This window comes from Limulus polyphemus, unplaced genomic scaffold, assembly GCF_000517525.1.
Source record: "Limulus polyphemus unplaced genomic scaffold, Limulus_polyphemus-2.1.2 Scaffold134, whole genome shotgun sequence".
NCBI lineage: Eukaryota > Metazoa > Arthropoda > Merostomata > Xiphosura > Limulidae > Limulus > Limulus polyphemus.
The window spans coordinates 517,403-534,500 of NW_013665744.1; the positions used below are offsets into that span (position 1 = coordinate 517,403).

General features: G+C 30.2%; 1 protein-coding gene across 1 annotated transcript in view; it reads right to left on the bottom strand.

Moving 5' to 3' along the window:
* Positions 1-4,254: 4,254 nt before the first annotated feature.
* The window catches only part of LOC106473812 (ras-specific guanine nucleotide-releasing factor 2-like), a 267,598-nt gene continuing 254,754 nt past the window's right edge, over positions 4,255-17,098 (bottom strand). The window contains exons 24-29 of the mRNA XM_022379257.1: positions 15,919-16,003; positions 15,316-15,513; positions 10,705-10,784; positions 9,432-9,549; positions 7,626-7,694; positions 4,255-4,747 (exon numbers count right to left, since the gene is read on the bottom strand). Coding sequence (XP_022234965.1) covers positions 4,595-4,747; positions 7,626-7,694; positions 9,432-9,549; positions 10,705-10,784; positions 15,316-15,513; positions 15,919-16,003 — 703 coding nt within the window. The 3' untranslated portion in view covers positions 4,255-4,594. The remainder of the gene's footprint in view (positions 4,748-7,625; positions 7,695-9,431; positions 9,550-10,704; positions 10,785-15,315; positions 15,514-15,918; positions 16,004-17,098) is intronic.

Here is a 17,098-nt window from a genome sequence, read left to right on the forward strand (position 1 = left end):
CAGAATATCGTACCACAACAAAGTGGTTACCATTCTATTATTCGTGGTATTTGGGATCATTCACAGTTGTAATCATTAAAAATGATCGATTATCGTTCCATCATTTCAAAACCCACCCACCCTTTTTATTGAACATAAAACTGTTGAAATATAGATACAAGAATGAAATGTTTATCAACCACATTTATTAAAGAAAAGCATTTTGTTTTACGTACCTTATCGAGCAGGTTAGTCCCTTACTGTCTTATAGAACATGGACAGCAGTTTTTTCTTGTCCACAGTCTTCCTTTTATACGTTTTATCCTTATCCATTTTAAATATATCGAAATAAAACCCGTCCAGCTAAATAAGACACTGCCGTATGTTTTCTTCCTGATATTTCACTTTTTTTAATTTGAGAAAAACGTTTAGTTGTTAAATTTTAAATATATTTTGCCTTTCAATTTTAAGCTTTGGAAAAAAAATTGTAGGTCAAATGTAATCCAATATATATTTATTTCACATTGAACGTTAAAATGGTTTTTGTATTTTTTTCTCAGTCTCTTAATATAGTTGTATAACGCTATTCAACTATTACATTGGTTAAATAAACTATCAGATCTGTCTATAATATTTGTGTAAAAAAAAACTTGTCTTAAAATATCTTCAAGTATTTAAACAGCTTTATATGTAACTTGTAAATACGACAGCTCAAGAAAACAATATTTCGATGTATCCAAAGAAAAAATAAAATTCTGAACTCCAAAACCTTATAAAGACTGTATATTTTAAATTTTGGATCACTCTGGCTTTACTTCTCAGTCAAACGTCCCCTAGTTTCACATCAAAATGTAATAATTTTATTATATGAACGTGATAAGGACCTGCAGCTGAATCACAGATAAAAATATAGATCAAACTCTTTAATTGAAATATCACAACACTTGACGAAAATTACAGAGAAATACATTGGAAAGGAAAACGAGAAAAAAATATTTTTGACTATATGTCATGCTATAAGTTCAACCACATTCATTTTTTCTCTGAAACAACAATACCGTAGTGACAAGTACTATATTATTATACTATACAGTAGACAATTACGTCACAACAATCAGCTTTCTTATAACTTGATATCATTAATCCAAACCCGATTTAATTGATATGATTTTGATCTTTCGAGACCTTTAAAATAAAACATAAGTTACACAGTCTAGAATCTTTTGAAAAGTTAACTTTAGATAGAATTTAAATATAACGTACAAAATGTTTTATTGTTCTGAAAAAACGGTTATTACATTGTACTACCAGCCCTAATGACCACACATACCACGTGATTGTCCATTTCGGTATAAAGTCGATATTACAAATTATTTATTCTCCCCTATATGAAACCGTCATCCTAGTCACACACACACATACACGTATTAACCTGCTTAGTAAAAGACTTATAAAAAAAAAAATATATATATATATATACCAGCAGGTGTTTCCTAGACTGCTATATAGATAATAACCATGAATATACACATAATACCACCATTTCTCTTTATGTCAAATGGTAAGCAATAGTGAACAATAAATAAACGTTGCATTAATTAAAATAAAACTTCGATTAAGATCATACTTCTATCAGATGTTACAGTAGCATTTAAAAAGAATTCATGCCTAAACTTTGTGACAAAGTTACAATTAACCCTAAACGAGATATTTGGTTTGTAATATCTATTGTTGCAAGTATCATTATGGTTCCAAATTTGTCTTAATTCAATCTTCTGCACAGATACCAGGATTAAATATACAAACAGATTTTAACTATGCAACACCTAGTTTTTATTAGCTTAAACTGCAAAGTGAACTGATGTTATTTTATAGTTTGAGTTTTGGTATGTTAGGTTTAATGAGATTTGTGTGGATTCACTAACATTCGCAGTAGTAACAAGGCAGTTAAAATGTGTTTGTCAAATGGGTCTGTACGATATACGTTGATATTATTGCACAAACAATACTTTCTTTAAAGTGAGAAAAATTGTCATTGGAAACCATCTTGTTAGTTTTTTCTGGGTATTTTTTGAAATGGTTGTCCAAAAGTAAATATGACGAATGTAGCCAGTAACTAACAGGCACTTTATAGCATATTCAAAACATGCAAATAGGTGACAACTCTTGCAGCTCAGACAATTTAAACCCAGAAACGAAGCAACAAATCATCCATTGGCTTGAACAAATGTTTTTTTTTCTTTGTTCGTTACATTGATTGTAGTTTCCAGTTGTTTCAGAGCATGTTACTTTAGGTCGTTTACACTATTCGCAAAATTACTAAATATAGAAGTTTAGATGTGCTGTTTTTGACATAAAAAATTAAATTGTAAGCAGTATACAATGTGGATGTCCATTCTTCTCTTTAGTAATAATGTGGTGCTCTTCATTTAAATAATAAAAAAATGTACTATTGCAATAAAAACAAATACATACATAATTAAACTCTTTAAATAAATTATCGTATGGTCTCAAATAAACATATGAACAATAATGGGATGAAATAAATTGTGCAGGATGCTTGGAAGGCACACACTCCATAAAACTACATATGTATCCTAATCAACAGAATTATGAACCAAAACAAAATCAGGATATGTTACAACTGCGATAGCTACAGCTTCACTATATTGTGCAATCCTCCCGAAATCTATACACCCTAAAAAATAGTATTTTTATAGTACAACTAACTTATCAATAAGACCCAACTGTCTTATGGTGTATCAAGTGAGTACATTCATTTGACAACACACAATTAATACCCGATTAATAAGCTGTAGCTCACAACTGTCCTCACTTTGAAACTATCTGTTAGATATTATGTCTGAATTAAATTTTATATGAATAGTACACACATTTAGTCTCACTTATTAATTTAAAGAGACATGTCAAAATCACGTAGTAGCAGAAAAATAAAATTAAAAGCTTCTTACTATAAATTTCCCCAAACAACAAGCAAGCTACCTGTTATATCTTTATTGTACAAACCTTTCAGTTCCTATTGGGGTAAATCTTTTACCTTGTCGACTTCTATTATCTTCTTATTCAACTACACATTATTATTCTGAGAACACCACATAAACATAGTCATTCACAGTTAACTATAAACAACTCTCATGAAATAGTGATACAAAATGTTATTCTATAATGGCAATAACTATAAGCTGGGTTAAAGTTTACTTACAAATTGATAAAAATCTTTAGAGACAAGCCATACAGTAACAGACATAATGTCTATTTTGAGCAAGGCTGCTTCCTTGATATATTGGTCTTAATTATCCTGTACAAAATCTAGCAGTTCTTAAGAATAAACTAAAAACTTTTAAGTATATGCTGAAGTACAGGTATGCAAGAGAATCTTAAACTACACTACAAATACTGATCATCCAAAACCACTTTCCCGATATAAGCATTAAGGTAAGTATGCAATTCATCAATAGATTAATACATTATTTTTGTGAAAGATATTCTTAGCTGTAATTTATGTAAAAATTACCCCTTGTAATATATACTGCTAGAAACAACAACAACAAAAAGTGTGCATTAGAATGATATGTATTTCTTTTCCAATAAGCACATGTAATACACATATTTTTATAGTGCAATTGATTGAAAAATGTGCATAAATGGTAAACAGCAACTTCAATGAAGAAAAAAAAAAGAATTGGGTAGTATTTTACATGTTCATTCACTTTTGAAATCCATGGACTACAAATGATAACAATAATATATTTCAATATATAATAAGCTACCAAATCTTAACATTGTTACACGTTAAAAAAAAGTGTCTATGTGATTTCCGTTTCTTTATCCCCACATGTAAGCTTATCAGCAAATAATAAGTTGAAATGGTTCTTAATGGTGTTAAAAATATTACAAGAAAGTAATCACTATTTCTTTGTCCATTTACACAGAATATTTGTTAATTTCACATTAAGTTGCTCTAAAACAAAAGATCTTGAAGACAAGAAACAATCTTCCTGAGTTTCAAAAAAAGTTCTGGATGATAAGTACTTATAAGTAACTTTTGCAAGGTCTTCCATACAGTAACTCACTTCAGTTGGTATAACACAGAAAAAGAATGGGCTCATAAAACATTCAACATATATACATATATGTTTGTATGTATACATATGTGTGTGTGTGTGTGTGTGTGTGTGTGTGTGTGTATATGTGTGTGTATTTATATATATATTTATTTATTCATTTATATAAAGCCAAATTTGGCACACAGAGTGAATTGGAACACTGAGTATTTAATTACTGAACATTTATAATTTTTCCTTCTACAAATGGTTTGGAAAGAGGTGTAGGAAACTAAAATGGCATGAAAGGCTGGAGTGACAAGAAAGTATCATCCAGATACAACTTAGACTAAAAACCTATTATACTGAGTATAAACTGGCACTGAAGGCCTCTTATACAAAATAAAACAGCGTGTATAACATCATTTTCTATACTAACAGTGAACTATAACAACAAAAAATAAAATATCAATACTAAACTGGAATGAGGTTGGCCACGAAAAAACAACTCATAAAATAATGTTTAAAGTTAATACTACTATACATCTTTTTCAGGTCCCATGACTTCCGGAAAGTCCAAAAGATGCTGGAAGTGGTGTAATTTTAGTACACAACCGAGATAAACGAGGCTCTAAGCATAGTGAAATCTGATACAGCTCTTCATCATTCATTAAGTGGTTTGGGTCTAAAAAGTAGTTGGTCACCTAGAAAATAGAGGTTTCAGAAGTTTACACAATATAGTTTGGTTAGTTTGAGCATTTTATAATGTATTCCTAACAGCATGATCTAAGATACAGAAAGCAAAATAAAAATAAAAAATATTTTTAGCTTTTGAAACAAAAGTTTCTACTTTACTTTGGCTTTTTAAGGAGCAACTATTTCACAAATTTAGAATATCTAAGTTACTTATTATTGTATGATTCATTTGATCATGTTTTGTACACATGTGACAAGAGGAGAAGCTCATAGTAAGTGATACAACTCTTCAAGTCAAACTTGAACTTCTTGTTTTACAAGTTTTGTTTTTGTTAAATTCTAATTGTATATTGCAATACATTTCTACTTGATCACAGAGGAGATGCATGCTATAACCAAACCGAACATTAACTTCTGAAGTCTGTATAGATTTATGATGTTATTAACTAAATCACGTGACAAATACACTCATCTCTAAAGCAACAGTTCCCAATCTAAGTGACATTTTTCTCTGAGTTTCTAACAATGCCCACAATAGAGGGTTATTCATTTATCTGTAAAAAAAACTCCATCCCATAGGAAGCAAACATATATTTCATATAAAACACAAACACACACGAGTCAATACATGTATGAATTTACAATATAAGGATAATTAAGATATTTGTCTCATATTGATTAATAAAAACTAAATACAGTCTGTTTACTTTCACCAGTTACAGAATGACTTCAAACTTCTATGTATAAAATACATCTTGGGGCTATACTTATAATCAACATAGAAAGTATTTGAATAAGAGATTTTGTTCTGGGTAATTTTGATGATGAGAATTAAAATGAGAAAATATATATTGTAGGATGGAGATAGAAATGTAAAAAAAATCACCAAAGTCTGGATAGCCTGTGCATGATGCTTAGATAGTTGAAATTTCATGTAGTAAGTTCTGTTGAATGTTAGGCACAACCTCTGCATCATTATAAGATAAAAAAATTACAGTGAAAACTTAAGCCTACAGGCATGCATTTTTTTAAATATAAAAAATGTGTGTAAAAAAATGATTATATTTTCAGATTGATGAATGGCAGAACAATGCAAAAATCATGCCTAACACTTTTCTTCTTTAATGTCAATGGGTGCACGGCTAAAGAATGATGATGCTTTTGCTGGCAAAACCATGGTCATAATAAATGGTATATTTGTGAAACATACAATTGGGTTTGTTTCCTCAATTCTGAAAATGTTACTTTACAGTGTTACTGGTGAAAATAAAGAGTATTTAAATTTATATGATCTTTTGTATTTTAAATTACATTTTACATAAGTGCTCTCATATTCGCCAACCTGAATTTGGTTTTAGTAAAGTTTATGGGTCAGTGATAAAGCATCCTCTAATTATATTTTTAGTTTTTATGAGTTACAACTCATATATTGAACACATAGTTGAGAGGTAAGTGTGATATATTTTCCATATAAAGTTCACAGAAGTATGAAAGATATATGTATCATATACTTTCAGTACAAGTTGCGTGATCGTTAATATGTTTTCACAGAAGAATCTTATATCATACATAAAGGTGTCAATATTTTTCTTAGAAATGAAATATACTGTTTATATAAACAAAATACAAGAATCATATATTCATACAAGTTCAATACAAATTCCCTTTACATTACATACATGAAGTATGGCAGTGCTACATATATCTTTTGTTCTGTCTGGGATTGCTTGTGTTATTCTATCAACAATGTACATGGGACAATATGGGCCAATAATCTTCCACATTAAAATAATATAAACTAAAATCTTTCTAAGTCTTCTTACTATTAGCTAAATTATTTAGTTTTCCCTAATGCAGCCTTATTTATACCTTGGGGAATTGGTTGTTAGTTAACTACAAAAACAGTTTAAATTTGATTTCTTGTTATCAGACATAACTAAATCAACATGGAAGTGTTAAAGCAATTTTTAAGTTAATCTTCTGGTAAACAATATACACAGCAGAATTAACCAACAATAATTCTAATCTACCTAAAATTTCACAACACAGTACTAATTTATGTAATGATACTGATTATTAAGATGTATGTATTTACCCAGTTTTTATTTATTTTCTATCAATTTAAAGTTCCATTTCTGCTTAAAAAAGGACTTATTTGTGTGGGCGTGTCTGTACACATAACAATCAAAAGTCTGAGTTAAGGGTATTAAAAAATTAAGTTTTCATGAAAGAATGAAAAATCAAAGTTGTGTTTAGGTTTCATTTTATATTTGTATTCAAAAGTAAATATATAAATCAGGAATAAGTGTTAACAGTTTACTTAAGAACATAAAATAGTATTTCTTTTCATTTTATCTTTACAATCTGTCGATGTTTGCTTTTCTAATGTAGTAGTTATTTCCCACTGGTGCCACAAATTTTCCAATCGATTAACACTAGGGTTTTGGTGCCATCTTCTCTAAATACCTCTTATTTAGCAGGGCAGTATTATTTTACAGGCAGCTAATCAACAGCATGTCATACAGTCTTTCATACAGAATAAGTCAAATGCAGTAGTATAAATTTTTCATTATTTTCTACAAATCTTATTTCACCCTGAACAATTAGCTTTTGCAGGAACTTAGAACAGTACACGATGTTTTAAGAAGAAGCATAATCAATGAACTGGATGCAAATAAAAAACAAGATTTGTTTCCCGTAAAACAATGCAAAAATTCTGTGAAGCTAAAGAATAAATATATTTGAAGGCTGAATTTATCATTATATACACAGTGTCATTATATACGTGTTTATGGACAGAAAAAATAAATAAAACTGTCAAGTTTTTAAAAACTATTGATATGGTACCAAGGAAAACCGTGATCAATATGAATCCAACATATTTACCTTTGGATTCATTTCAATTTTGTAAGGAGTCTGCTGGAAGTGTCTAATCTCTCGGATGACGTGTGCAACCTAGAAGAATGGAATGAAAATATGGATCACTTATAAAATTTTATATTTTAGTTAAGAAATGTTATTCACATACTAATTAATGAACAATAATTACTAACAAAATTAAGCAATGTTTTCGAATGTCATAAGAGCAAGTAAAACACTACATGTGATGTAAATTTTGATATTTTTTTACATGTTTGTAGCTTGTATAGGCATATGCTGTTAACCTTTCTCTGGTACCATAATTACAAGCATTCCTCCATAATAAATTAACAACTTATAGTTATGAATAATTACGTTCGGTGTAAAGAAATGTATTCCTTACTCAAATGTTTCATAACTTACCAACTGTTTTGTCCACTATATCATGAGAAAAAAATCCTCAATAAATAAAATCATTCCTTACTTCTAACTATAGAAGCTTGAAAATTTACAGCTACTGCTTCTCCATTTTATGTTTTGGATAATAAGCTTATTATATTTTTATTAGTGAAAACCTGGTCTAATGATAACTGAGTTTCAAAACAAAACAGATATTTCAAAAAACTTGAAGCAGACTTAGAAGGTTAAATATGCTGATAGGTTATTTTTATTCATGCACTAAAATCTTTATGCTCAATGTCAGTGGTATGATTTTATCAAATGGCAAAGAAAGCTTTAAATGATATGAATTATGAACATTTTAATGCAACACAATGAACAATTTAGTGCAAAGACCACAACAATAAATTAGACAAACCAGACAATGGGTTTGAAGGTGTTTGTTACTTTTCTAACTCCATTTCAACAAATTAACTCAAAAATATTTTATAACTGATATTTTGTCGTTTTGTAACATTTATTTTATGTACTTTGCCCCAAAAATGCAAACATGTTTAAAAGTAAATTTCTGCTCAGCTCTGAGAAGTCCTACCTGTAAACAACCCATTTACTGGTTTTTTTTTTAAATTATTTTGCCCATCCCAAAGCATAGTAGGTTTATATTTGCTAAGAAACAATCATCTCTTGAAAATACAGTTAGCCATGTCTTGTTTCTCTAGTAACTTTCCTTCTCAGTTTGAGGTGTTATTATTACATTTCTTCATTTTCACTCTTTTTATGATGTCACAGCGTGTGGTCTGAACAATCACTAATGAATAAAAACTTTGAAAATAGATCACTGATAAATCTTTGTCAGTTTTTGCCATGATTTTTTTATGATTTATAGCTTGATTGTTTGTTTTTAATTATGCACAAAGCTACACAAGGGCTATCTGTGCTCTGCCCACCACGGGTATCGAAACCCGGATTCTAACGTCGTAAGTCTGCAGACATACCGCTGTGCCACTGGTGGGGGATTTTTATAGCTTGAAGTGGTGAATACTCAATTGACAAAACAAATATTAAAATAAATATTTTAATGAACATCAATCAACTTGAAACCAAAAACAGAACTCTCTGGTCAAAAATAAACTGAAATTCTATGACAAAAGGAAGTATTTTTAATGGTCTTTCAAAACAGTTTCTCACAACAAAATTTTGGAAATTTGATAGTTTACAAAATGAATGAGAGAAAAAAAGTAAATCAAATTATAAGAAATTCTTCAGTCTGCATTTACATACTATTTGGTAAGTTTCTAATAAGATTCATACAATTCTGTTAAGTAACTACATTGTGAAAAGGAAATGTCATGGGTTATCAATGACACACCACCAGTACAGAAAGAATTAACCTGAAAATTAGCATCTTTAAAAACAGAAATTTTCAAAAATTACCATCCTCATCTTGGAAAAGTTTAGCAAGCCATCATCAGTGAAGTTTGGGGTTCCTTCTTCAATAAAGGAAAGATCTGTCAGGTACATTCCTAAGTAAGGGATACAAGGAGGGTCACACCTGCAAAACATTATCAAATATCATCTATTTGCATACAACAGCTTATTTACTTTAATTAAAAGATAATTAAAGAAATTAATTGTTAAAGTTAATGATTTCATATTCTCCAAACCCTACAAATCAAGTGTTCTATCAAGAAGTAAATATATCTGTAACATCAGTTTCCCTTTTTTTTTTTATTCATAAACGTTTATTCAACATTGAACTTTTTAAAATCTACCTTACTATGTTAGCAGCTTAACAAATAAAGAGTGCACACTGGATGTGTTCGGGGCAGCCCCAAAATCAAGAAAGTCATTGATAATTTACAAACTTAAGCTACTAAAACACTATCAGAATGCACTTTCATCTTTTGAAGTATAATAGTAACATCAATTTGCTCAAACTCACAATTGTTATTATATAAAACCATGAAATGATGCAACTGGATCCAAATATGTTAAGAAATGTGCATCATCTATAGCTCACTACTGCTAAATTCTGAAGATGGTATTAAAAAGGGGAATATTATTAAAAAAATGTTTAGTGTAATATGAAGATTGTTTGTTATGAATTTCATGCAAAGCTACACAAGAGCTATCTGCCCTAGCCGTCCCTAATTCAGCAGTGTAAGACTAGAGGGAAGTCAGCTATTTTACCAACAAATAGTGGGATTGACCATCACATTATAATGCCCTCACAGCTGATAGGGCAAGCATGTTTGGTGGGATGGGGATTCGAACCCGTGACCCGCAGATTGTGAGTCGAGAGCCTTGACCACCTGCCCATGCCGGGCCAAATATGAAAATAACAGCCACAGTTGTCACCAACATTAATACTTGGTTATGCCAACAAACCATGTTCATTTAAGTGTTTCTAATGTAATAAACTCTGGTGTTGTAACTACTAGCCAAACATTATTGTTATAATCAATGTCCTACTTCTAGATAAGTTTTAGTACATTTATAAATTGAATGAAAAATAAAACCAGAATTCTACTTTTTGTGTCTTTTTTTAAATTTATTGGTCTTACAAATGTTTAAGCATTAGATACAGCATTTGGCTGGTACATGAAGCTATAAACAGAGATGATTAAGCACAGATACAGATCTGTCCCTTTAGCTATACATTAAAGATAAATGAACTGTGTAATAAAAATGACAGAATAACGTTTACCTGTGAAGTGCATCTCTCATGTTTCTAAATCTCCCATCAGCAGACACCAGTGTTTGTAGTTTATCTACAGTTTGTTTGGTCTGAAAGATTAGAAACACATTTTTTTCAAAAACACATTGTTAATTAGATGTCACCAAATTCAGCTCATATCATTGGTTCATACAGGCTTCATTGTTAATAATGCTTTTTGGAAAGTCACCTTAATTACTACAGATGTAAATGAATAAAAACCCTATAACCTGAGCACTTTCAAGAGGTGGACCTTTCTGCTTCAGGGGCAAACTGGGAATGGTGGTGTAATTGAATGAGTGATATATATATATATATATATATAAAAGAAGTTTAGTGACGTCATGAAGGTCATCCAGTTTTCCATGAAATGTTTAGTCTATTTCTCTATGTACTGTTCTAAATGTCTTATTTCTGATACAATGTAGCCAATGGCAAAAGTGTAAGGGATATTTTACTTTAGAAATGATTAAATATGTGTATATTTAAAACTATAATTAAGTGTTTAAGTAAAATAAAGGTGACACCTGGAGACTGATTGAAAATAGATGCTAATCAATTTATAAAAATTATCTTAAATAAATAGTAAGTTTTAGGAAATTCAGCATTCACATTACATGAAAAAATAAGCAAAGAATAAAAATTATTTTTCTGACAGAGATGAAACCAATGAAAAGAGGTCACTGATTCCAGGTTCTAGATTAATTCCGAAAGGTTGAACAGTGTTTAGATTAGCAATCCAATAAACTTCTTTTAGTTCTCTGTTTGTTTTAGTTTTGAATCCTGTTTCAATGCCAATGAGAGTAACATTATTAATGAAATGACCGGGTTGGTTAAATATGTTGAGCAACAGGGAGATCTTTTTCAGTGTTAATAGAAGATTTATGGTTGTTGAAACATTCTAAGAGTTGTTTATGTATGTCCTACGTATTGGTAATTGTATTTTTTACAGCGTATAAGGTAAATGGTCTTTTTGTTTCACAAGTGATTTCTTTGAATATTTTAAAGTTTCCTTAATTGTGCTTGTTAGAAAATGAGTCAGTGGTTTTTATGAACTTGCAGGTTTGACAATGGGATTTATTACATGGACGACAGAAATTTTTGGGTGGGATGTAATGCACTTTAGTGTGAACAAGGATATTTTTTAGAGTTCTGCTTTTTAAGATGATCGTTGATCGTAGGCGATGAAAATGTTTTTCAGAATGTGAAACATTTCTGGAATTATATTTGGAAGTTTTGTATTGCTCTGATTTAGGATGTTTTTCCACTGAGTGCTGTTAGCCCTTTCAATTTGTATGTCATTTCTGATATCTTTATATCCTCTTTGTAACATGTCTTGTTTTAGATCCTTGATGTGTTTTCTGTAGTCTGTTTCATCTGAACATATTTTCTTTATTCTAAGGGCTTGACTGCAGGTAATGTTTCATTTAGTGTGAGAGGGGTGACAGTTTTTATAGTGAAGGTATTGTTGTCTATCTGTAGGTTTTTTGTACAAGTCAGTGTGTAAAATTCCATTTTTTAGAAAAACAGTGACATCAAGAAACTTAACTTAGTAGGTAGGCAAGTAATCACAGATAAACTTGATTGTTTTGTGAAAAGAGTTTGCATGTGAGGTAAATTCTTTAAGTGATTTAAGACCGGCTGTCCAAATGCAAAATATGTCGTCTATGTAATGTTTCCATGTATGAGGTTTTACAGGGCTTAGTTGCAAAAGCTGGTTTTCACTATGAGCCATAAAAATGTTGGCATAAGTGAGAGCCATTTTGGTACTCATTGCAGTACATTTAACCTGAATGTAATGCTCGTTACTGAATTCGAAGGTGTTCAGAGTTACAACCTGGCTGGCAAGATCAATTATTGTTTGAGATTCTGATTGGTTAGAAAGGTTTATTGTGGACTTCAGTGTTTGTAGTCCTTCATCATGTGGAATACTGGTGTAAAGGGAAGAAACATCCATCGTGCAAAGACTAATGGGTGGTAACTGTCGGTTAGTATTAATATCTTCTATGATATTATGAAAGTGAGTAGTATCCTTTATGTTAGAAGGGAGGGTACAGGGAATACATTTTATGTGTTGGTCAACAAAAGCAGACAGCTTTTCAGTAGCCATGTTTATATTAGAAATTATGGGTCGGCCAGGATTGTTCGGTTTATGTATTTTGGGTAAGAGATAAAATCTACCAAGAAAAGCTTGTGTGGGTATCAAATACTGAAAGGTCTCTGTTAATTTTATTGTTTTGGAGGAGTTCTTTAAGCTTATCAGTTATGGTCTTAATAAACTGAGTTGTAGGATCGTGTGAGAGTTTTTTCAGTCGTCTAGTTGCCGGTTACCTTCCGTGATATAGTCATCTTTGTTAAGAATAACAATAGCTCCACCCTTGTCTGCTGGCTTGATTATGATATTGTTGTTCGATTTAAGATTGTTTAAAGCACTTCTTTTATTTTGAATAATATTATTAGAACATTGCTTGGAAGATTTTAAGGTCTGTATTATGTCATTTTCTACTGCTTTAATATAACTCTTTAAACGTGGTTCTCTGTTTGGTGGAGTTATCCATAAAGACTTTTCTTTAAGGTTTGGTGTATGTTGATTTTCAGTAGGGTGGGGTTTGTTGTGAAAAAATTTGAAAAGTCTTAGTTTTCTAGAGAATTCATAAAGGTCAGAAAGAAGTTCGGGCTCATTAACATAACTGTTATTTGGGCAGAAGTTAAGACCTTTACTAAGGAGACTGAGTTCTGCTTCAGAGAAAGTTATGTCTGAAAGATTAACAATATTAGAGATATGTTGGAATTGTTCATCATTATCTGTCCATTTTATGAGGTCACTGTTATTTTCAACAGATTTGTTTGTTTGAGAAGACTCATGCATATTAGAGGATAGTTTTTTAAACGTTTTTTTAGGCTGTTTATTTTGAGATGAAGGGATAGTTTCTGGTAGACTGCTTAATGTTATGGTAGTTTCTTTATGACAAAGAAGAGAGTTCGAAATAGTGTTGTTAGAAGTGCTTTTTGAATTGATATTATTGGTAGGAAGCTGATTTTTGTTATTCTTTTTAAGAAGAAATGTATCAGTTCTCTTTGTAGATTTTTGTAATTCTTCTCGTTCTTCCAGCGAAGGATTGTACAGGTGATAATAGTGGGAAATTTCTTTATCTAGAATATCAACAGAAGGTTTTAGTGATATTCACGAATTCTAAGGAGGTGTTTTCAAAGATCTGTTGCCATTTGTTGCAGAAGTTCTGATCATGTGCCCCTGTTGTTATTGATGTTTTTAATGTGAGAGAATGACGTACGTTTCAGATTTTTATGTTATGCACTAGCAACTTGGCATGATGACAATGTTTGAATTGGATAATCAGACAGCATTTCCATCAACAGACTATCTCAAAATATTATGCAAGCATGATGTTACTTACATCTGTGTCACACATATTAGATATTGCATTATTGAGGATGTTGGTTCTTTTTTACTAGCTTGTGAACTTAGGATCTTCTTTGGTATTAAAGAGTGGGAGCCCTGGTAGTCAAAGGAGTTATAATACAGATAGTGATGCAGTGAAAATAAACATCACATCCACCCATTGTGTTGCCCATTATATGCCACAGGTGATCACAGTAGTGGCAGTGACAGGAATGGCAAGCACAACCAAACAACTCCCTCAATGGAGAATCAGGATTCTAAAGCTCTGTCTTACACAACCCATGTGCTACATTATTTTTATTCAGCTTTCAATGGATGCTCACTATCATATACATTCTTATTAAATTTTCAAAAATCCATGACAAAGTAACTAGTTTAATACTATACAGTAATAAATTTGATAGCTCATGCCAGCAGTGTATTTTTAATATTAATGGTGACATTTACTATCCTATATTTTTAATATTAATGGTGACATTTACCATTCTATCTGAAAATATCTAAATCTAATCTGATTAGAAATCAAGAGCCAGATATCGGAAATCTCACCAAAACTATTATTTATTCCATCCCACGTGGAAATAAATTACAAGCATTTTAGTAAAAACAACACAACTAGTCAAAGATGAGCATCAGTTAACTTTCAATATTTGAAATAAATTAATAACTATGTATTTGTTTAGGACATCATAACTGGAAATTTGTTCCAAACTATGATTCATATATTGCCAAAGAATTCAAATAATAAAATTAACCGTATTTTTGACTTTATATATCTTATATTTCTCCCTTTTCTTCATTTCAAGCTTATAACTGTTTTATACCTAGATATTTCAAATTGATCTACTTGATTAACAATTTAAATATGAAAAAAAATCAGCAAACAAGAACTGAGTTGTAAATCTATTTCTCATCTTTTTTATACTCTGTGGCTGTATTTGATACTTTTTGTTTAATTTTCCATGTTTTATTTTTCATTTCAAACAACTTTTATAAGGAAGTCAATTTAAGCTTAGAATTGTATAAAGGAATGATTTGTGATGATTGTTTTTCCATGAGGAATTTTTTGCTGCAAGGTATTAATTATGGCCAATGGGCATAGTGATTTTAAAAAAATATTTGAAAAAAAATTTATTAAAATTAGTTTAAGAAAAACAGAGGCTATTAGATTTAAGCCTTACTGTTTTTGAAACTTTCTCCCAGGTCTTCTTAAGTCGAAACACTGAACTGTTCATGAAAGCAGCACAAATTTGGAGGACTCCATTAAAGTTGTGTAAACATCGGCAGATGTCAGCAACTGCTGCCCATTTGTCAATAACTGCTACCCTTCTGGACATTTCTGGTGTTCTCATGATTTCTGAAACAACTAGTCGACTAACCTATATCAACATAAAAATAAACTTATATTAATGAAAACACACAACATTGATTCACTCTTTTAATTTGTACAGAGCCTCTGTAACATTTATTAACAGAAATATCATAACTAATATTTTCAGCAACAAACCAGATACATAAATAATTATCATTTTGAGATATATCAGCATGTTCAAGCTACTAATGGGAAACTATAGATAATGCAGAGAATAAAATGTTTGAAATTTAAACTTATGATACACACCTATACTGAACCATATTCCACTAATATGAAATAATTGTATCAATTTGTGCAGATCAACCAATCTGAAAACTTTGGTAACAAACAAAAATGGCATTGTTTGGTTCCAATGTTCAAACTTACACGTAACTTTTTCAAAAGAGGTATAAGTTAGATGCTATCTTACATCATTGAATCTTCGAGTCATCAACAAAATATGGGGAGCTTTAGTCGCCTTCTCAGCCTTCATCCATGCCTGGCACAGGAATTCCCTGGAATTATTATTAATTTTTTTCTATTACTAATTTGTGCCATTTAATTTATACAATAAACCAGGTTTTCAAGCATTATAATCAAAACAAAAAATCAAGTAAAGTATCATTATTACGATACAGCGATGTTTGAGCAACTAGTACCATAAAAAAAGTAAATTTGTGATATTCAGTTAACAAACACTTATGTCATCAGTTGCAAAGTAACTCAAGTTCAAAATATTCTGCATTTATGGATATAAAATGAATCATTATTTTAAAAAACAAAAAAGTACAGGATGTTTGCAGATTAAAGTCCTTATAATAACAAATTAAGTCATTCTTTAAAAGAATTATATTTGTGGTTTTGATTTAGAAATTTCATAAAAAAGGTAAAAGCTATAACACTAAAAATTAATGTAAAACAAGATCTTTCATATTATGCCCACTTCTTACAATAAAATATTATTTAGGTTTATGGCCCTATACCATTTTCTGATACTTTTATTAAGTTCAAGTTTATTTTCATGTTTTTGGTAGCACAGCATATTTATTTTAATTGGAAATACAAGTGTTGATCATCACAAGAACATTAAAAATATAACCAGTAAATTATAGATGCTATAATTTTTGCTAAAAGAAGCCTAAAAAGTTTTAAAGACTGTTTGATAAATTAAGATTCTATATACATAAAAAAAAAGCATTGTTTTTCTTGAATTTGCTAAATGGGAAAGAAAATGATTAAGGAATTACGTAAAACTGTTTAATTCTAAATAATAAGTAATTTGTTTCTTATAACTTGGGTTTTAGCTCATTCAGTTGTGAATATGTATTTATTTAAAAACAAAAAGCCATGTGAAAATGTAAGATTCAAATAAGCCTTTCTCTAAGCATTGTTACTTCCTTGACACACTCTTTTTATTTTATATTTTGACATTCCTCTTTAGCATTTTTAAATAAACATACATATTATTTCACAAGTGATTCCTCTTTATTTTTCCATTTAAGTATCTGTGAATATAACATTTCTATACATACTAGATATACACCGCATGGTCACAAGTAAACAGACACCACCTTTTCAAAAAAAATGAAATTTTTCAGTCATATTCACAT